Source organism: Anser anser (genome assembly GCF_964211835.1).
Source record: "Anser anser genome assembly, chromosome: 3".
Taxonomy (NCBI): Eukaryota; Metazoa; Chordata; class Aves; order Anseriformes; family Anatidae; genus Anser; species Anser anser.
The window spans coordinates 90,456,986-90,478,418 of NC_139722.1; the positions used below are offsets into that span (position 1 = coordinate 90,456,986).

Sequence of the window (21,433 nt, forward strand, 5' to 3'; positions counted from 1 at the left end):
TTCTTGCTTTCTGACTCCTCCACCTGAGCTAGTCAGCCATGTTTCCATCCTCTTCTAAAACTCTCTTTGATATATCTTTGTCCAGCAAAAACTACTGGTAATGCTTTTCTTCCCGTGGCTAAGTATAACTGGAGGGTGAGGGGGGATGACATAGAAACAAAATACAATGAAGTGGTGCTTTTACCAACAAAAATAAGTTCTATGATTAATAATGCTATAATTCTGTGTACTGACCCAGGGGGCCTTGCCTTCATATAATCGTGTTTAGTACTCGGATATTGCAGGAGGAGTTAAATCACTTACTAAGAAATATAGTACCTCTTAGTTGAACAATAGCTCTCACTGTAAATCTGTGTGTAACTGATGGTTCTTGCTCATGTGAGCCAAAATCTCTGGGAATGGGGGATTAGCATATAATAAAATCAAACTAATTTGGTAACAAAATGTGACATGTAGTTGAAGCAAAGTAACCTGTTCAATAAAGAGTTCAATCTATGTAGTCCTGAGACTTATATTTGGTTGTCTTAATACTACCAACTATAGATAATAGGAACTTGTCTACCAAATCAGTCATCTCCACAAAAAGGCATTTCTAATTATTTTGCTCTTACAGTTTGCTAATCTCCTTGTTAGAGTTGTCTTCTCACATTATGAGAAACCCCTCTAAATAGAATGTTTCTACGTCTTCATTAAATGAAGGAATAGAGGCTTGCTTTTTTTCCTAAACTGTAATTAAAGCTGGTTATTCCCACGTTCATGAAGACAACAGATGAAAACTTGATTTAGAAGGTACTCTGTTTCAAAGGTTTTCTGACTCCAAAGAGCTAGTTTTCTTAGTGAATAGTTTTAGGTTTATGGCAGTATTTTAAAAAGTAGTCTCTAAATGAAACTCTGTATGCATTTTTCTTTTAATAATTTAAAAAAGCAAAAAGCAGAACTTGGATTAACTTGATATCGTCATTTGTGTGCACAATCAACAGTTATGTTTGGGGAAGGTATGTGACACTGAATAGCTTCAGAAATTATTCTGAGTCATAATTTAAGAGTTCATCCTGAAAATGATAATCCTGAAAAATTTACATGGTGATGAGAGGGTGGTAAAACAGTCTTGTGCAACTTCAATAGCTACCCTTGTAAAGTGAAGACCACTGAACAATACATAACCTGAAAGTTACTTTTTAAATCCTATCTGGGACAAACCTGGGTTTGAAAGTTCTTCTGCCTCCCCATACCAGTCATTCATTCATTATTTGACCTACATGGATTTGTAGATGGCATTTTAGTTCTGGAGTTCTTGGTTGTATGTTGTTCCACGTGCATACCTAACCCTAATTTAGATAATGTTTTCTTTGTCCTTCAGGTATGTTGAGCATAAATCACTATGCTGCAATTTCTTTCTTTCTGTAGGCACATGGGGTTAACATTTGGTAGGATGCATTCATTTTTATACTGAGAACTTTATTACAGACAAACTTTGGCAGTGTTTATTGGCATAAGATGAGATGTGACCAGGATGATTTAAATCAGGAAGACAAGGGTCAGACTTTGAAAGATCCACAGGCTTGTACTTGTTTTGACTTCAGTGGGAGTTGGCTAAATTCTTCAAAAATTATGGCCATGAGGCCCCAGTTACAGTTAAAAGTTGCTTGTAAATGCAGGCAGCTACCATTCTTCAAACACAACACAGATATCTACTACATGTTGTACTTCTCATCACATGTCCAAGAACATCTTTGTAATTAGATGTTGTGGCTTAATCCAGGCAGAAGCATGATGCATGTGGTGGTGGTGGTGTTTGCTTTTTTGCTTCCCTCCAAACTTTTTTTTTAACTGGAATGCTACAAGAAAAGAGAATAGAAGATTTGAGGTCTATCATCCAAAAATGCTGCTTTTACTTCTGTTCTTTTATATCAGAGTGATTGCACTGCTATCTTTTAAAGTCACATTAGTTGTAGTGGACAGCATTCAGTTTGCCTTTCCTGAAATGTGATGTAAGTTTAAAATGACAACATGGTTTTAAACAACCCTTCCCAGGCCCTGTTTTTTCTAACCATCTGAAAAAAAAAAAGTTTAGGAGCACAAAGAAAAACAAAAATTAGCAGTTGAAGCTGTGAGAATAGAATTACAAGGATTATTAACCCTCACGCTTCACTTCATAAACTGATCAACAGCTGGGATTAAATGACTTTTCCTCCACTCACTATTAGTGTTGTACCATTTGGTTCATGCTGTTAGGCTTATGTCTGAGACATCCATGCTGGGCTTTTCTCTGGGATAGGAATGCTGAGTTAGCTACTTTATCGATCGCGTACAGCCTGGTAATCCTTACATTTGTAATTCAGTTTACATAAATACAGGCAGAGGAGAGCTGCTGTCTTTTTACTTAAATGCAGCAGATAAGCTTGGGCCTCTGTGAGCCAGGTGAGGCACCTGTTAGGGTTCAGTGAGCAACCAGCACTATGTTCTGTAGTTTAACAACAGCTGGCTTCACTTGTGCTTATGCAGAGTCTGTGCGTACTCCTCCTGCCCCTTGGTACTTGGGGAATGCGACACTGTAATCTGCAGCCTGCCAAACTGTGCCAAAAGGAGGTCCCTGCTCTTTCTGTGGCTTCAGGAAAATATGCTGGGGGTGTATGGAAAGATGTTGTTCATGGGAGGAAAACTGAGCTGGAAAAGCTCTCTTCCGTGTTCTGGAATAGTGCTTGGGGAATATCAGCTGAATATAGTGAATTTACTTGGTCTCATTTATAGGCTAGCACAAGCATTGCTTTTGGAAATAAACTTTTTTCTAAGAGGTCTTGCTTCTGTCCCTGTCTTTTCATGAGGTAATAAATCTCACAGCTGGGGCATATCTAGGGAAGCTAAAGCCCAGATAGAATTTGACATCCTGGCCAAGGATGTCAAAAGCAACAAGAAATGCTTCTACAAGTATATCAGTGATTAAAAAGAAGACTAGGGGAAGCGTGGGGCCCCTCTGCTGAAAGAAATGAGAGACCCAGTTACCTGGAACACAGAGAAGGCTGTTACTCAATAACTTTTTTGTCTCAGTTTTCACCAATAACCGCTCTAGCCACACCACTCAATTCACAAAATCCAAAGGTAGAGACTAGGAGAATGAAGAAGCACCCATAGTAGATCAGGTTTGAGACTAAGGAACCTGAAAATGCACAAGTCCATGGGACCTGATAGGATGAATCTGAAGGTCCTGAGTGAACTATCAGATGAAGTTGCTAAGGTGCTATAAATCATATCTGAAAAGCTGTGGCAGCCTGAAGTTCCCACTGACTAGAAAAGGGGAAACAGCCCCCATTTTAAAAAGGGGGGGGGGGGGAGGGGCAAGGGAAGACAGAACTACGGGCCAGTTAGTCCCACCCTCTGTACCCAGCAAAATTCAGGAGCTATGCTCTTGGAAACTATGCTAAGGCACACACAGAACAAAGATGACAACCAGCATGGCTTCACTAACGGCAAAAAAAAATCACGCCTGACAAATTTGGTGGCCTTCTATGATAGGGTTACAATGTTTGTGTGTAAGGGAAGGGCAACTAATGTAATCTGCCTGGGCTTGTGCAAAGCATTTGACACTGTCCTGCACGACATCCTTCTCTCTAAATTGGAGAGACATGATGGATGGACCACTTGGGTAAGGAATTGGCTGGATGGTCACACTCAAAGTTGTGGTCAGTGGCTTGATGCCCAAGTGGAGATCAGTGATAAGTTGTGTTTCTCAGAAGTCTGTATTGGGACTGGTATTATTTAACATGTTTGTAAGTGACATGGGCAGTGAAATTTAAGTGCACCCTCAGCAAGTTTGTGGGTGACACCAAGTTGAGTGGTGCGGTTGATATGCTGGAGGGAAGATATACCATCCAGAGGGACCTCGACAGGATTGAGACATTGAGCCCATGTGAACCTCATGAAGTTCAACAAGGCCAAGTGCAAGGACCTTAGTCAAGGCAATTCCAAGCATTGGTGAGGCAATGGCACAGGTTGCCCAGAGAAGCTGTGGATGCCCCATCCCTGAAGGTGTTCAAGGCCACGTTGGATGGGGCTTTAGGCAACCTGGTGTAATGGAAGGGGGATTGGAACTAGGTGATCTCTGAGGTTCCTTCCAATTCAAACCATTCTATCTTCTGAGATGGCAAAGCTAACTTAATTTGGGTCTTGCTGAGGGCACAGCATAGCTGTTTTTATTTTGTTTTATTTTTCCTCCAGTTCTGTATAGTACAAATAGAAAGTGATTTATTTAGTTGCAATTAAACACATAACAACATCTTGCAACATTTATCATAAGCAGTGCTGTTTTGGTGTCTTCACACCCACCTACTTAGGCTGCATGAAAAATAGCATGTAAATCTCCACAATGTCTGAGACTCATGATTTCAATTTCAGAGTTCAGATGGATCCCTCTCTGGTGTTATGCAGAAGTGGAGGGAGTACCAGCGCCAATGCCTGAAATACTTGTATGAGGCACCCCCCATTGCAGCAGGTAAGCTTCCTTGGTAGGATAGGATGTATTATTAAAATTCATGATAACAGTAGCAAGGGAGTGATTGTGAACTTGAAAAGACTTCTCCAGCTTACTGTCCAGTCTCTTCTTTATCACATTTGCTTCAGCCTGATCTCTGTGGGACTCTTCCGTCTATTGAAAGGAAGCATTTTGTAAAAGAATTTCATTGTGAAGATGTTAATATTCAGGTGCAGAGTGTCTTGCAAGAGTGGCAAGTGGTTGTTGTAGTGTATCAAAGTAGCACACTAATACAATACTCCTGCAACTTTTGTAGGGGGTCAGGGCTAGGAGAGTACAAGTATTAGGAAATCCAGGACCATGTTGATCTAGCAGTATAAATTATGTTGAGCATTGTAAAATGCTGAAATGGATTTTATAACAACAAAAGCAAATGAGAGAATAGAGCAAATGAGAATGCAGCATGTCTTAGCAGTTGAACTCCTGTAATGTGCTGAGAGCAGCTGTGGTGTGCCAGCACTGTAATGTTTAGAGGACACCGGTGACTTGTCAGTGATGCTCACAACTGGGCACAGTATGGGCACTTCTATGCTTCAGTGCTTTTGTGACACACTGGAAGAGATGAATGGGTCTAAAGTTATGTCTGTGAAGAATTATTTCAAAACTGTTAATTTTCCTTCTCTTAACTATATTATGGCAGAGTGAGAGCAGTAGCTGATGACAACAATAGCCAGGAAACATTTATCTCCCTCTGCTCTATTACCCTGCTGAGCGGTTGAATGCTGCCCTCTAAGAATGACAGTTTAATAAATCTGAAGTTGAAGTATTCTCATGTTGATTAAGCTGTAATGCAAAGTTATGGTTGTGTGTGGCAATTTTGTTGATGGATCTATGTATTAGGCTAGACTTTCCAACTGCATGACTCTGAGCCAGTTCTCAGGAATGGTTATCTACAATATTCACAGTAAAGATGATTTTAAATCCAGCTGAGACATAGGAGGGTGTAAAAGTGAAAAGATAGGAATGGACCAATATTGATCTGCCTTTCTTGTCCTTCAACTTAGTCAACTAATTTTTTCAACTTTCCTGTTGTGTAGGGCTAAGTGAGACACATTTGTCCAAAAGTTTTTAACTCCAAAGTTTAATTGTGTAATGCTATTATGGCTTAAATGCACATGCTCATCTGATCTCTTGCTCTTCAGCCTTTTCCTCATTGCACTATTAATGCAGGGCAGTGACATAATCCTCTCTTCCATCTCTCTGTAGAAGGCAAGTTCTGCAACAGAACATTTGACAACTATGCTTGCTGGCCTGATGGATTACCTGGCACTTATGTGAATGTCAGCTGCCCCTCATATTTACCCTGGGCTAACACAGGTAAGAGCCCTCCCTTATAAGCACAGCTTTAAATCAACCCTGCTTTACTTATACAGTATTTGAAAGGATAAAACTAGCTTTAGCAGCCACAAGTGCAGTCAGTTCTCTGTAATACAAAGATAGGAATGGGGCTCAGTAAAATACATTATTTATGTCCATCTAACAGGAGGAAATGAGAGAAGAGACAGTTTTTAAGGGCTGAATTTAGCTTGGATTTCTGTGCTATCATCTGCTTTTGTTGTTTGAGGGGTAGTGACTATTAATAAAATAGTACCAGGATGCCTGTTGGTGAAGAGTAGCTAACAGTAATAATGGTACAGTTTGACAACTGAGATAACAGCAAAGCTAGAAGTTAGGTCCTCCTCTAGTAGGTATAGACAAAAAGGTTTAAAGTGAAAGGTGTTTCATGTTGCTTCCAGAGACAGTTTTTTGTCAGAATACTGTAAGGTGAAAGTATAGATGATGGCAGAGACTTTCTCTAAAAGACAATGTCAAATACTAAGGAATAAGGCATGGAGACTGCACTGTGTCTGACTGGGTTGGAGGAAACTTTCTTCATAGCAGCCTGCATGGTGCTTTTATTTGCATCTGTAGGTGAAACAGCATAGATAATGCACCAGTGTTTTAGCTATTGCAGAACAGGATTTGCACAGTATTGAGGCTTTCTCTCCTACCCTGCACCTGCTCTGCTGGCATTGGTGAGGGGGAGAGGAAGAGGTGAAAAAGCCAGTCCAGCTGACCTGATGTGACCAAAGGGATACCTTGTGTCATATGGCAGTGTGCTCAGCCAAAAAAGCTTGGGGAAAAAGGGAGGAGGGAGGACGGGGAGCACTCGTGGTTATGGCATTAGTCTTTCTAAGTAACTGTTTTGTGTGCTGAGGCCCTGCTTTCCAGGAAGTGACTGGACATCTGCCTGCCAATGTGAAGAATTGAATAAATTCCTCACTTTGCATTGCTTACATGCACAGCTTTTGTTTTTCTCATTAAGCTGTTAGCCTGAAAGGGAAGGAAAAATCCTCACATCAAAATCAAAATATCATGATACCAGAAAGGTGGACAACTTGCATGCACAGAAGATCTCCACCCCTTGTCCCATTACCACTTTACCACAACAAATTTTTTTTCAGTGTTTCTACTCTATTAATGTCCAGTCCCAGTTTTGGCTGTTACCTCTCCCAGTTACTGTCTTGATCTTTAGCCATGAGCTTTTCCATCTTATTTTCTCCCCCTGTCCTGCTGAGGAGGAGGAGTGAGAAAGCAACTGGATGTGTGTCTGACAGCCAGCCAAGGCCAACTCAACCACATCCACTGTGGTGGATCCACAGGCTCCAGGGGAATCTCTGCTCCAGTGCCCGGAACACCTCTTCCCCCTCCATCTCCTCAGACCTTGATATCCACAGGGTTGGTTCTCTCGCTCTTTCCCTCAGTCTACATTGCCAGTGCAGTGTTTTGCCCTTTCTTAGACATGTGTTCACAGAGGTGCCACCAGCTTGGTGGCTTGGCAGAGCTGTTGGAAACAGCTGTGTCCAGCACGGGGTGGCCCTGGCCTCTCCTCACTGAGACCTCTGCAGTCTCCTCTCTGCTGACACTTGCCATGGATGCCCTCTATGCTCGATGATCTGCTGTAACACTTCTTGTGGATTAGGAGAGATGTTTAAATCCAGGGGTAGGGGGGAGGGTGTGAAGTGTCAGGTCAACTGTTGTGACCCCTTAATTTCCTGGCTAGCTTCAAGCTTGTCTCAGAGGTAATCTCTAAAACAAAATTGCTGAGTCTGGATTCCTATTTTCATTTTGAACTGCTGTATCTTTTCTATTAGGGCTTCAAGGGAAGACATGGGAACCACCATTGTGTGTTTAGTGGTTGGGGATCCCTGTGGTGTGGGACAAAGAGTGGAGATCATTTCTTCCCTGCACACCAGGGGTCTTACTGGCATGTAGTTGCCACTTTTTTCCTGCCTGCTTTCCGACATGACCTTTTTGACAGTTTTGCTCCTGTCTTGTTCCTGCTGTGTCCCATCTGTGGTGGGGTGATGTTTTTTTTTTTTTTTCTAGATGCATCAATCTGTATTTTCCTAGGTGAATATTATTGTCTGTATTTCAAACTTCTGAGTATCTTTTTTATTGTATCTCAACTGTAGTGGTAGTAACTGCTAATTTGATAACCTCTGATGTAAAAATGCTGTTTGCTTACCCTCTTCAAATTCTTAGTAAAGATACTGCATGTTTAGAATGGGTAAATGTGTTTTATAAATGTATGGAATCAATATTTACCTCACAATTAATTGACATAAAAGTATGTGATGCTGCAGAACTCTTTCCAATAAATCTAATCTTTCTGGATATCTAAAACTCTTTACAGGATTAAACTCCTCTCCTCTAAACCTGTTTACCTGCAATCTTTAAGACTCTGGACACAGTTATTTGACTTGCAACTGCTTTTGAAATATCAATGCTGGAGGTTTAACAAAACACTGCAGATTAATAAATTATTGGGAAGTGCAATATTTCTCATATTTTGAAAATAAGTTTAAAACATTATCATGAAAATAGTGTTTTGTTTCAGTCAAAGACTAGCATCATTCGGAAAAAAACATACAGCTTCCTAGGGAGCATTGTAAAAGTACTTCAGAAAGTACCTTTGGCTGTATTTCCCTTTTATGCATACTGTATGTGTGCCTCAATCTCTTTTATCAGGGAGAAATAAGAATGAAACAGAGGTCTTTTGTCTAATACAAAACAAGAAGGTTGGTATCAGTGCCAGATAGGCAATTTAGGAGCCTGATTACTATGACCTGATACTTTTTTTTCATGACATCTTGTGGAGTCATGTTCAGAGTGAATGCTAATGGACAGCCATAATGGAGGGGTAACATCTTTATAATGGAAGATGTGGAGCAATAGAAAATTTGACACCCTGTGACTTCCACTAATCACTGAAGCATGCTTATTACTTGTTCTTGCTTAGCCCTCCACCTAGAAATTAAAACCGACTGCAGGGGTTCTTTCTCTTCACATGATGAAAATGGACAAAATGTATAGATGAGACCTTGTTTTGAAAGTACCTTCAAAACATGTTCAGTGAACATCATCATTAAGCATGAAGAGCTTTCAGTTAAGCTTGCTTCTTTAAGATTATTCTTCCGTTGATTCATAGTCAGTTTTTCAAATGCATAAAAAGTCTACTGTGGAACTTTATGCCATACCCCCTGGAAGTTCCCCTGGGGACTAAACTGAAACAATGTTGAATATTGTTTATGATACGGTACTGAGATGGAGGAAGCGTTGAATGCTTCTCTCTTATGACTTGGCAGTTTCCATAAAATGGGTAGGAGAGTTGAAAACAGAGACAGGTGACCTAGGAGGTCAGCAAGACAGTGACCGTTCATGAGTGAAGTTTACGAAAGCTGAAGCCTATCCAGCATCTGTTGAAGAGCAACAAAAAAGGTCTTCTAAAGCAATGGCAACAGGAAGGGGACAATGAGAGGAAATGTGAATCCACTGCGTAGCTTGTGGCAAAGGACATGGAAGTGGCTGAGCTACTTGCTGCCTTCTTCACCATGGCCTTTACTGTTAAGACTTGCCTGCAGCAATCCTAGACCCCCTTCAAGATCAGCAGTAAAGTCTGGAGTAATGAGGACTTATCCTTAGCAGAGGAAGATTAGATTAGATAACACTTAAAACGGATATATGCAAGTCTATGGGACATGATGAGATGAACCCGTGCATGCTAAGCAAGCAGACTGATGTCATTGTGAGGCTACTCTTGATTATCTTTGAAAAGTTGCGGCAATTAGGGGAAGTTCCGGCAGACTGGTAGAAAGCAATTTTTACTGCTATTTTCAAGAAGTGTAATAATCTGGGGACGTATAGGTGGTCACCCCTGGAAGGTGACAGAGCAGATAATCCTGGAAATTGTTCCCAAATACATAAAGGACAAGAAGGTGATTGGAAATAGTATGGATTTATGAAAGTGAAATTGTGCTTGATGAACCTTATAGCTTTCTATGATGAGATGACTAGCTCAGTAGATGAGGGGAGAGCAGTGGATGTTGTTTATCTTGACTTTAGCAAGGCTTTTGGCACCATCTCCCATAACATCGTCATTGACAAACTGATGAAGTGTGAACTAGACAAGTGAACAATGAGATGGGAATGAAAACTGTTCTACTAGGCTCAAAGGGTTGGGATGAGATGCATAAAGTCCTGTTGAAGATAAGTGTCTAGGGGACTACTACGCTCTAGGGACTGAGAGTAGGGCCAATACTGTTTAACATCTCTATTGATGATCCGGATGATGGAACTGAATGCACCTTCAGCAAGTTTGCAGATGACAAAACTGTGAGGGAGTGTCTGATGCACCACATGATTGTTCTGCTATTCATAAGGACCTGGAGAGGCTGGAAAAATGTGCTGACAGGAATCCCGTGAAGTTCCACTAAAGGAAGTGCAAAGTCCTCCTTCAGGCACAAGGAATAACTGCATGCACTGTCTGGAAAGCAGATCTGCAGAAATGGCCCTGGAGGTCTTGGTGGACACCAAACTGGACATAAGCCATCAATATGCTCTTGAGGCAAAGAGGACCGACAGATTCCTGGGCTCTGTTAGGAAGACCACCACTGACTGTTTGAGGGGGTGTTCTATCCCCTCAGCTCTAGGGGATGAGACACAGCTGGAATGCTTTGTGAAGTTCTGGGTTCCACATTATGGAGGAGACATGGACATACTGAGGTGAGTCCAGCAGTTGGACATGAAGGTGATTATGGGTTGAAATGTCTCTCGTATGAGTAGAGGTTGAGAGAGCTCGGATTCTTCATCCTGGAGAAGGCTCCGGGGTGTGTGTGCGGAAATCTTATCAGTTTGTATGAGCACAAATTGAAATACAGGAAATTTCCTTTAAACGTAATTATTTTACTGACCACTCAGTCAAACACTGAGACAGAGAGATATTGGATTGTAACCTTGGAGACAGTCCAAGCCTGACTGGATGTGGCCCTGAGCAGTCTGCTCTAATTCATCCTGCTGTGAGCAAGGGGTCATGCTATGAGATCTCCAGAGGCCCCTTCCAATGTTGGTTATTCTGTGATTCTTTCTGTTGAATTTTTTATGATGAGATTCTGTACTTATTTACTGTCAAGTGTTACAAATTTCCATTGGTATGAGCCAGAGTAGGAGGTGGGGAGAATAATTCACATGGGAAGTTTGTAACGCTGGAGCTCTCCTTGATCAATTACAAATTTTGCAAACCTTGTCCTTTAACAGCTTTTTTTCTTGTTCCTGTCCTACTCTTTATCTTGTCCTAGTGGTTGTCAGTCTTGAGATTACCCTTCTGCAAACCTCAACAACAGATGCAGCTCAGCAGGTTGCCCAACAGGGTTGCAAGCTGCAAATGATTTGGAGAATATTTTTTTACCTACTCTAGCAAATATGTGCTGTGTCACTAGTCCAGCCCTTCATGATATTAGCAGGTTCTCGTCTCTACCTGCTGCCACAGAGCTGCTCTCCAAGGTTCAACTTTCTTCTTGCTTACTAAGTGTGGCAGCTTCTGAATCACTGCCTGCTTTGTGGGGGTGGGTTCAGCAGTAATGCTTTGTTCAGACATGGTCTTCAGATTGCTTGTTAATCTCAAGATAGAAAAGCAATCATAGGTAGGGGGGGAATCTGCTTAATCAATGAAAGACTAGAGGGGAAAAAAAAAGTTATTTTCAGACCTCTGTATCCATTCAGACTTGTTTGCATACACAGACTCAAGACCAGTCTTTCTAAAGACAAACCCATGGACGATGGGCCTGCATTTCTGTTGTGCTAAGCAATGCCTGCAGTTGCAAGGTTTTGTCTCACAGCATCACTCACTTTGTGATTACAGCTTTTGTCTTCTGCCCCTTTTTGAAAGTGCTGCTTGTAAAGGCAGCCTATAAAACACAGCAGAGAAAATCAATACTGTCCCACTTGTGTGTCAGATCTCTGTAGAAGTGCTGAGCCTGACTTTTTCCTGTTGTGTTACCCAGTGTGTGTGTCAGCATCCCTGACAAATTCAGTACTGGCACAGTGTCTGCAAGGATGGACTTGGAAGGCTCAGAATATGTTGGTGATGATAGGATAGAAGAAAGATCACAACATTAGACCAAGATTTTATGCTTGAACCCATGTATCGCTGTACCGCTATCGGCTTGCTTTGTGACAGGCAAGTAAATTAAATCTGAATCCTTATAGGAATTCATTTTGTAGCTCCCAGTGAAATACTGGGCATTGAGTTGTTAATGAGCTTTTAGGATGTGACCTGTATATGCTACATGTTTCTCCAGTGGTGCTTCACTACTTTATTTTGTACATCTAGTTGCTAAACAAACTCATCTATTTGTGTGGCTGTGCAGCAAACTGGATTGGGAATTCTACCCAAATGAAATGTTGTGGGCTTTTTTCCCTCAGTCTTTGAGTCATGTTTTCCCATGCAGGTCAGTTTCCTGACTGATGTGATTGCAATTGTATTAGCATTTATCTACTTCACGTAAATAGGTTGTTATAGCATTGCTCTAACTCACCAAGGAATTGTGAAATAAGGATATTAAAGGTATCCAGATACTCAATATTGTACTGAAGCCAAAAGAACTGAGGTTTAGACTAGCTTCTGTTTCAATGCAGGTTAAACTATTGTCACTGGAATGAAAAGTAGGTGGCTAATGTTTCTTACGGCACAGTTTGGTGGTATAGTAGAAGAGGAGCCCAGTTACTGCTGGGCTGTGACTACAGAGTAGGAGTTCATAAGTCCCATGTTCCTCTAGAGCCATACGAAATAGTCTGTGTGTGTTGTGGAGAAGCCCTTTGGACCACTGAGGAGCAGGGACATTGGGGATAACAGAAGGTGGAGGGGAAGCTACCTGCAGTCAAACAGTATTCTGTTCAGGCCTCCGGAGGTGAAATTCTAAAGCTTTATCTTTATCTATGCGTAATGTTCCCCTCCTCCACCAGAAAAGCTTTTGGTAAGACAAGATTATATTTGCACTTCTAATAACCTGTTTATGTGTCTTTGAAACAGTAGACTTTAGAGCAATTTCATACCTGTGTGGGCTATTTCACTCCAGATCTTTGTTTTGCTTCTATTTGTGCTTACGCAACTCCTGCTGTTGGGCAGGTCATCATGGGGAGATGCTGAAGTAGCAGGAGGGTAAAAGTAGCAGTAGCTAAAAGGATTTGTTCTGTGAAGTTTCCAGCACAGATTTTGGACCATATCCAAAGCTTGTTGAAACTAAATTTCACGCACTTCTGGCTGCTGTGGTCAAAACTCTTTTTTCCCATATGTGCATTTGTCTTGGGCCAAATCTTGCCTTTAGTGAAAACCTGAAAAGTCTATTCAGTTGCTGCTACCACTGAAGTTTAATTGGGTAAAATTTGCACATCTTACTATCCACATTGTAGTCATCAAGATTGCCAAGTTATGCTTGGGCTGTGGCTGTCTCAAAGTCCAAAGCTCCCAGGGGAGCAGTATTCCTTTAAGGGATGGAGGGCACCTCAACTTGCTGTCAGTGGCTGTGTGCTTTTTCTTGTTACCTTTCTGTAATTGAAGGCTAGCTGCCAATAACACTGTGTGGATTTGGAAACCTCGGAGCTGCACAATTCATTTTACAATTATGCCTCCTTTGGGGTTCTGATATATTATTGTTTAATAGTACTAAATCCTTCTTAATTAAAAAACCTTCCAGGGGTACTAGTTTCAGACAAGAGTTTTGTGAACAGTAGACATATCAGTTGCTCCTATATGCCCTGGGCTGCACAAAGGCTGCCCATAAACTTGTGTAACACAGGTGTAGCTTAGTACCATAGCAGTAGCAAATATTACTAATTTACCTTTAGTTGGATAGGTGAGGTGGTGAATGTATGTGTGGGTATTGACTGTATGGAAACTTAAACCTCAGGTAACCTATATTGAAATGCAAGATTAAAGATGCTGTAGATATGAATCAGTATACATTCAGGTGACTAGTGCCCATTAAAAAAAATGCATTAACAAATGTTATTCAGATCTCTGCTCAAAATCTTCTCATCTTTTTGGGTTTTTTTGTTTAGAAAATGTCTCTAGTTATGAGACATCTAACACCTGAATTGTCTTAACAGCTGGGCGGTATCTGTATTGGTATTTTGGTCTGGCACAAGTGGATTTTGAATCAACATTGGTCCTACTTTTGTCCTGTTGTGACCAAGTTCAGTTTGAGCAGTTGTGTGGGGTGTGTTTCTTTGGAGAAAATTAAACCAGAATCGGTGCCCCAGGTATCCATTGGATGTTCTTCAACCTTTGATGGAGACATAAGAGCTAATGATTTTTCTGTAGTACTATGAAGTTCACCAGCATGACCACACAGGAGCTATTGGAACACTACTGAGTCACGAACCTTTCATTAAATTCTGAACTTTTCTTGTGCCAGAGAAAGGACCAAATGGCTCGTATACTTTTAACTGGCATTGACCGTGTGGCCTCAATGCTTTCTAATTCCCATGTGCTCTGTAGATCCGCCTTTCTCTTAGTTTGTAATCCTTTCCTTTTAACTAATATCTTCTGTTGTCATTAACCTCTGTTTGAATCACTTCTCTCCCATAATTCACTTTTATTTCTATATTATCTTCCCTTTACTACATTATGTGTTGCAATGGTGTTACTTACTCCTCTGTTCTCCCAGAAGATCAGGCAAAGTACACCTTAGGGAGCCTTGTAAACAGCATAGCTTTTCAGTCTGTGCCATGAAAGAGCTAAAAGTCTCTCTGGCAGAAGAATAACCTAGCAGGAACACTGGAAGATCTCTGGTAGTAACCTTGTGTCTGCCTCTGGCTAGTAGGGCCACAGCCAGAGGACAGCTGTACTTTGCACAATAGCTTTACCCAGTCACAAAGATTTCATGAACGAGCTTCGCTTAGAGGTGTTGACAACAAATATGTTGTTGGTGAGTTTGTTTAGGGGGCCCAGGCTCTGGGCCTCAGAATCATTGTGTATAGAAGACCAGAGACTGGTTTGCTGCTCCAAGTACCTTTAGGTGCTAGGACTAATCCAGGTCAGCTCTTTCCTGTTTCCCTCCCTCCCATAACTTATGTCTGAGGCTGTTTCTCCAGCACTCACCATTCCCTCTCTGGTGACGGAACTGCTTTTCTTGGTGTGTCTTTAGATAAGTGCAGGCTGTGTGTGAGGCTTTGGGTGGAAATGGGGCATTGCCTCAGAACTGCCATGTGCCATAAGTTACCGGTCCAACCATGAGGCCTGTTACACTTTTACAGGAAGGGCTGGGAGGTATAGGCAACACTTCTTCTGGTACAGCAATGATGATGGGTATTGCCTGCACAATCCCAAACCTGCACTAGTGTCTAGCTTAGTCCTGGCTACTACTTTTAAATAACGAATGCAGCAAGCCCTAATACTTCCCTCCTTTGTGATGTCTTATCCTCTTACACAGTTATAATAGCATCATGCACAGCAATACTGCAGATCCCATTCCCTGCTTCATGAGCATTAGAAAAATAAGACTTGAAAAGTATTTTGTTTGGAAACTGAGGGATTCACCTGTGGATCTTGGGGCCACGTAGGAGAAGGGCTGAAAAAGGAAAGAGGAGCCTTGTTGCTGTTGTGCTGCACGAGTGGAACCACTACCCTGGTCCTTTTCCCTGGGGTGCCTGTGTTTGGGTGCTGTTCAAACTCAGGGGGAGCTTGGGATCGAAGTGCCACAGTGCCCTAAACAAGAAGCAGAATGAAAAATTATGCTTGCTTTTGTCTGTGAGATCTTACACTGGTAGTGATGCTGGGGGAGTGACACACTGCTGTCGTCTGTGCAAGGCAGACCAAAGGAAACCATATATATTGGTTTCTAGAGGGGTCTGCAGAAAGCTGTACAACTGAGGAAGGAGGAGTTTGTGTGAGAGATTTCCTTTAGACAGTTTTTGCAGTATATGTTCATGGCTTGAACATTTGGTTCAAGGGACCAGATTAAACCTTGTCTGGTTTAATCTCCCTTACTTTTTGTTTAATCATGCTGTTTCCTAGTTTGAGATATTTTTAAAATCAAGATAGTTAGCAGATAGCTACATGAGCATATAGCTAAACTGCCTGTTTGTCTTTTAATGTAGAAGGAAATAAATTTCGCTTCAAATATTGGGTACAGTAAAGATGATTAGACATTTATTACATTTCTTCTCTTCTTTGCTCCAATAAAACCAAGTTTCCAGAAAGCTCTCCATAATGCTGGAAAGGGGTGTGACCTTTTTTCAGTGAAAAAGATGCTGCTCTGAATTTGCTAACCCTTAAGCAATTCAAAATTTATACTTCCTTTCTTGCAGTAAAAACTGTCTCAAGCTAATTGGCAATCTCAGTTTGCTAAATTAAAAAAAAAAAAAGAAAAAGTCTTTCAAGTTCACCTCTGTTTCTGTTTGCTAGTCTCCATCTGGTAGTAAACCAGAAAACTCTAGGACATATGCTGCTCATCTCAAGGGTAGATATAGGGACTGTTGGGAAAAATAATTTTAAAAATCATTAACAGATAGATATTATTAACATGCATCTGTTGTGTACTGTGTGGCAATGCCATTCTACATTTTATTTGTTTAAAAATACGAAGTTTATTTTTAAATAAATTGCTGTTTAACTTCAGATTGAGGTACATGCAATAGAGCATGAACTTTCAGCTGGGATGAGTTATGAGACTTCGTTTAGGGACTGTGAAAAGGTATACACTCTGATTCCTCTTCTGCCACATCCAAAACATGTGTGTCCCTCTTCAAACGTGTGATGGGGACAGAAGGAGACTTTTGATATGGCTGAATGTTGAAGTGCACCTATCAGAAAACAGGGACAGCTGCATGTTGTTCGTATGGCAGGTACAGGCCTGGTCAGCTGAGGTTCTCTAAGAAGAATGTGCTTTTCTGCACTGCTGAACTGAACATAAAGGCTGGACACCCTTGCTGTAGGTGTGATTGCATCTGTGGGACATAAAGTAGCTGGCAGGAAACTGCATGTTTTCCAGCATTTTATTATTATTTATTTATTTATTTATTTATTGCTTATAACTGTATAATATTTTTGTTTTGTTAAAGTAATTGCTTGAGATGTGTCAAATGTCAAGGATATCAAGGCATACCTCTGCATAGCTGAGCTTTATTCTGTATTTGCTTGAGAAGTTGCCCCTAGCTGATCTAACTGCAAACAGGTCCTTTTAGTGAGAAATAAATGTCACACCCAGCTGCAAGGAAGGTACTGGACTACCTCTGTGCTTTGCCCATGCTAGTCTAGCAGATTGCTTAACTTCAGCAGACAGGTTTAAGCTCATCAATTTCTTTAACTTCATCTATGCCGTCATTACAGGTCTTGTGTAACTAAAGTATGTAGTATCTCCACACTTTCATTTGTTCACAGTACTAGTACCCTCTAAAGGAAGAGACCTCAAACCCTTCTTCCCATTACTTTTGTTTTAAAACTGTGATTATCTTACACTTAAGAACTTGCAGTTTTTAATTATAGTGGTCAAAGAGTTAACTTAAGTAGTTAAGGGTCTGAATAAACATGGTACTTATGTATGCTAAGTAATTACATGCCTTGCTGAGAACAGGTTATTATCTTTCTGGTTTACTTAAACATTGCTAATTAGTCAAAGTATTGATTTATTTTTTTTTTTTCAAGTCACAAAAATGGGATAAACCATGAATGCCTGATCTTACCTGGATAGGTTGAGAACATCTTGCTAGATGAGCTATGTGACCTACAGCTTCCTTTTTCTGTGATTCCTGGCACTTCACCTTTGTGTGGTGGGAAATGCTCATCTTACATCCAATCTGTACATGTTCTCTCACATAACAAATATATTTCTGGTAGTGAACTTGAAGGGCTACTTGTTTGTCCCAAGAACCTTAGCTGAATTCAGGTGAAGATGCTTATGTAGTTCAATCTGCTTAAATATCTACAAATGTAAATATCTTATGTAAAGGAGAATCATGCTGTCTGCCTCCTGAAGTTATTAACTCTGTATTTTTTCATATTTTTGTTTGGCAAAGTAGTCAAGCAAAAATGTGGACTGACTTAAAAGGTGTCTGCATGTGAGTAGTTTAATTATAGAACATCCTTCCTTTCACGCCAAATTCACAAACACAGCTTTTAACTTGAAAATGTTCTAAGCTATACAATGGTTGCACTTGTTAATTATGTACACAGTTTTATTTATTTGCTGTATTACCCTTTTCCATTTGAATGTCTTGCTAGTAACTTTCCCCTTGAGAGTTTTCTGTGGTAGACTAGATTTTCCCGCAGAGACCCTGGTCCCTGCTATGAATTTTGAAAGGACGCCAAATCCTCCTCAAGCATGCTCCAAATGTTAACTGTTAGTATTCCCATACATCACTTTAAATTTTCCGTGAATAAGAATGAAGTTTTTCTGGACGGCATGTTTATGAGAGAACCTGGGTACTTGAATAGTTCAATGACAATAATAATGATAGTGGTGTCTGGTGTCTGGCCAGATTCATCTGACCTTTCTGGAACTAATTTACTTTCTGACAATTGGAAAAAGCAGAAGTGAAGTAGGCAAGAGAAGGATCAAGCGCTCATCAGCATATTTCCTCTGAAAGCAAAAAACTGGCTTCCACATGCAAAACCTGGAGCTTAATGAAGCAGGGTATCAACAATTTCCTTTAAACAGAACCGAAGCACGGGCAAAAATGTGGAAAATATTGGTGTTATGTGGATGATGAATGACAGTGAGCCTCTCTAAGCTTTTAAAAATGTGAGGTAGCATTAGCAGCGGATACTCCAAGAAAGGATTGCACCTTGGCAGGAAAATAAAAATTTAAGTCAAAAAGATTGTATGTCCATCCAAATACTTTTCAAGCAATGAAAATATAGTGGAAATAAAAATGGAATACGAAACTTAAGGAAGATTACTAATGGAATGGTGTAAGAATTCCCAATTTTTAGATCAGGGTAGATCTCAACTTTGGAATAGAGAGATCGATATATAGAATAGTTGTAAAGGAAAGGTAAATCCAGACATAATGCTATAGCTTTAGTGACCTCCAGTAAATTTTGACAGGAGCGATGGTGGTTTCTATAATGAAATCACTTGGTACTTCTTTTTGTTTTGTTTTGCTTATTTGCTTTTTCCCTTAAAAGCTTGGTTTTAGTAAAAAAGTTTTTGCAAAACTTTGCTTGAATGAGATTCAACACAATAGAATAGACTTCTTATGTCCTTGTTGGCCACAGTAGGCTCTAGAATGGAAAGCAAAGGAGTTTCTTGATTACATTCCTCTTCACTGCTTAGCTGGGGTAGGAGGAGCTGTTTGGGTATGATGAGGAGGGTTGAGGAACAGGTTGATGAGAAAGGAGATGTGGGAAAAGGTAAGAGGAGAGAGGCTGGTGTCAGTGTGCCATTTTATTTATCTCCAGTGTTTCCGGAGAACAAGAAGTCAAAGTAAGAGCTGAGAGGAACAGGAAAATGCAGAATGAAGGGAGAGGGTCAGCAACAGGTGTTCTGATCAGTACTGCAAGAGTAAGCAATTGCAGCAGTAGGGAGGGTTGGAGGAATAAAGCTGAAGAGGAGAATCAAGGAGAGGAATAGGGGAATGCAAGTGGGGGAGAAAGAGGAATGGTGTGACAGCAGCTAAAAGGAGATGGACAAAGGAGGCAGAGAGAAGAGGAAGAGGGCTGGGAAGGAAGGCAGACAAGTGTTAGTGTTAGGGTATTTCTGCTACAGAGTCTGGAAATCAACATCAGTATCCCCATGTTGTGTAACAGAGAAACCCAATGGCAAAATGTGTGAATATTTTGATGACATGGGGCAGTGTCCTGAGCTGTAAAATCAAGGGCTGTGTTTATTCATACACCTGAACTAGTTGATTGTGTTTTGTTTTGTTTGTTTGTTTTGCATTGTACTACCTCCTATAATGGTCACACAGCCTGCATCTATATAACTCCAGGTCTGCAGAAAGTGTAAGAGCTATTTCCATAGGAAAGCAAGCTTTTACCAGTTGATACAGTTTTTCTTTACAGCTTCAGGCTCAGTTATACAGAGGTAATAAACCTTTAACCAATGTGAGAGTGGATGGCTTGTTAAATAAAAATGTCTCTAAAAATGTCTGAAATGCACAAGATGCTTCATTTTATTTGTTCTGCTTTGAAGTATCCAGTTTCTTTGCTTCCTGTAGGTAGTGGGTAATACCTGTGGAATTATAGTTGTCTCTAAATGAAGTTTGATGGTTTGGATTCCTTTTTTTTTGTTTGTTTATCTTTATCAATGTCCATTGAGAGGTGAAAGCCAGTGATTCAATAATCCTAGCTTATGCTGTTGTTTTTGAGGATAATTAAATACCAGTGATTGTCCTATTGACACGAATCGGCAGCTTGTTTGCAGTGCCTGGCACTGGTTTTAGCCTGTGTCTTCAGGAGCTTCTTGTTTTGCTCAGCAGCTTCATCAAACAACTGTTTACTTGCACGCCTACTCACCTCTCCCTCCTAGCTATGCATATTTAACATACTAGTTATCTGTTGGTTTTTCTCAAAATTGCTTCTTCTTGCTCACCACACATCATGCTAATGACTTGCCTAGTTGTTTTCTTTTCTTTTAGCCTGTTTTTCTTTCACTGTATGCAAGTTTTGTTTGCTAGTTTTTCTTATTTTTATAAATTCTTGGAGCATGGCCATAGTAAAATGAATCTCTTCCTCTGCTCTGCAAAACCTTCAGTTTTGTCTTACAGCCTTTTAAGAAAACTTTTTATTGCATCTTTTTTTTTTTTTTGCTTTAACATACTTTAATGAGATGTCTTCTATTAATTACATTAACTTACTGATCCAATAACTTTAAAACGCAGAACCTCTTAGCAGTGTTTTTACAAGTTTATTATGCATTAAACTTCCAATCACGTTTGTTGGTGCAATAAATTTATTTCAACCCACTTTTATTTATTCTGAGAAAAACTTTTAATAGTGCTTTTTGGTATCTTACCAAACCTTCACAAAGCTGTACCATTATCATAAAGATTTGTTTTTCATAAACAGCCTTCCTTTATTACGTTAATTCATATATCTTTTATAGTTCATAAACACTCTCCGTTATTAAACCTAATGCACGCATACATGCGTGCGTTTTTATGACTTGGTTTTTAAACTATATTTCAAAAGGATATGTTAGGTTTCAGTGTGGTCTTCCATAGTCAATACAGCTCTTTCTCAATACAAGTTACTCAGCTGAAATGCTTAGAGAGTATAATTGCTTTTAGGGTAATAGTCTGTATTGTTTTTCAGGATGGTATGGTTTGTTTGTTTGGTTTTTAAGATATTAACTCCTACCTAATGATATATAGGGTTACAACTTAATGAATACTTTATGATTTAGTGCAGTCTACTTTGCTCACACAACATTTATTGGCAACCAGTATGGAAATAGTTTTTAATTATGAAGCTATATTCCATCACTTCTTCACAGATTTCTTATTCCTTCACTATACAGAATGGATCTGTTTGTGAGATATGCAGTAAAGAGAACTCTTCTCTGAAAGATCATTGCCTCATTAACTGTGAGAGTTTATGTTGAGTGAGGCAAGATATTGCAGAGCTGGCAAGGATGATCTCTTCAC

The 21,433-nt window shown here is 40.2% G+C and overlaps 1 protein-coding gene across 3 annotated transcripts in view; it reads left to right on the forward strand.

Annotated features, from left to right (window-relative positions):
* The window catches only part of GLP1R (glucagon like peptide 1 receptor), a 91,335-nt gene that overhangs the window by 28,955 nt on the left and 40,947 nt on the right, over positions 1 to 21,433 (forward strand). For all 3 annotated transcript variants that reach the window (XM_083831970.1, XM_083831969.1, XM_083831968.1), the window contains exons 2-3: positions 4,393 to 4,489; positions 5,735 to 5,845. In XM_083831970.1, coding sequence (XP_083688096.1) covers positions 4,420 to 4,489; positions 5,735 to 5,845 — 181 coding nt within the window. In that variant the 5' untranslated portion in view covers positions 4,393 to 4,419. The remainder of the gene's footprint in view (positions 1 to 4,392; positions 4,490 to 5,734; positions 5,846 to 21,433) is intronic.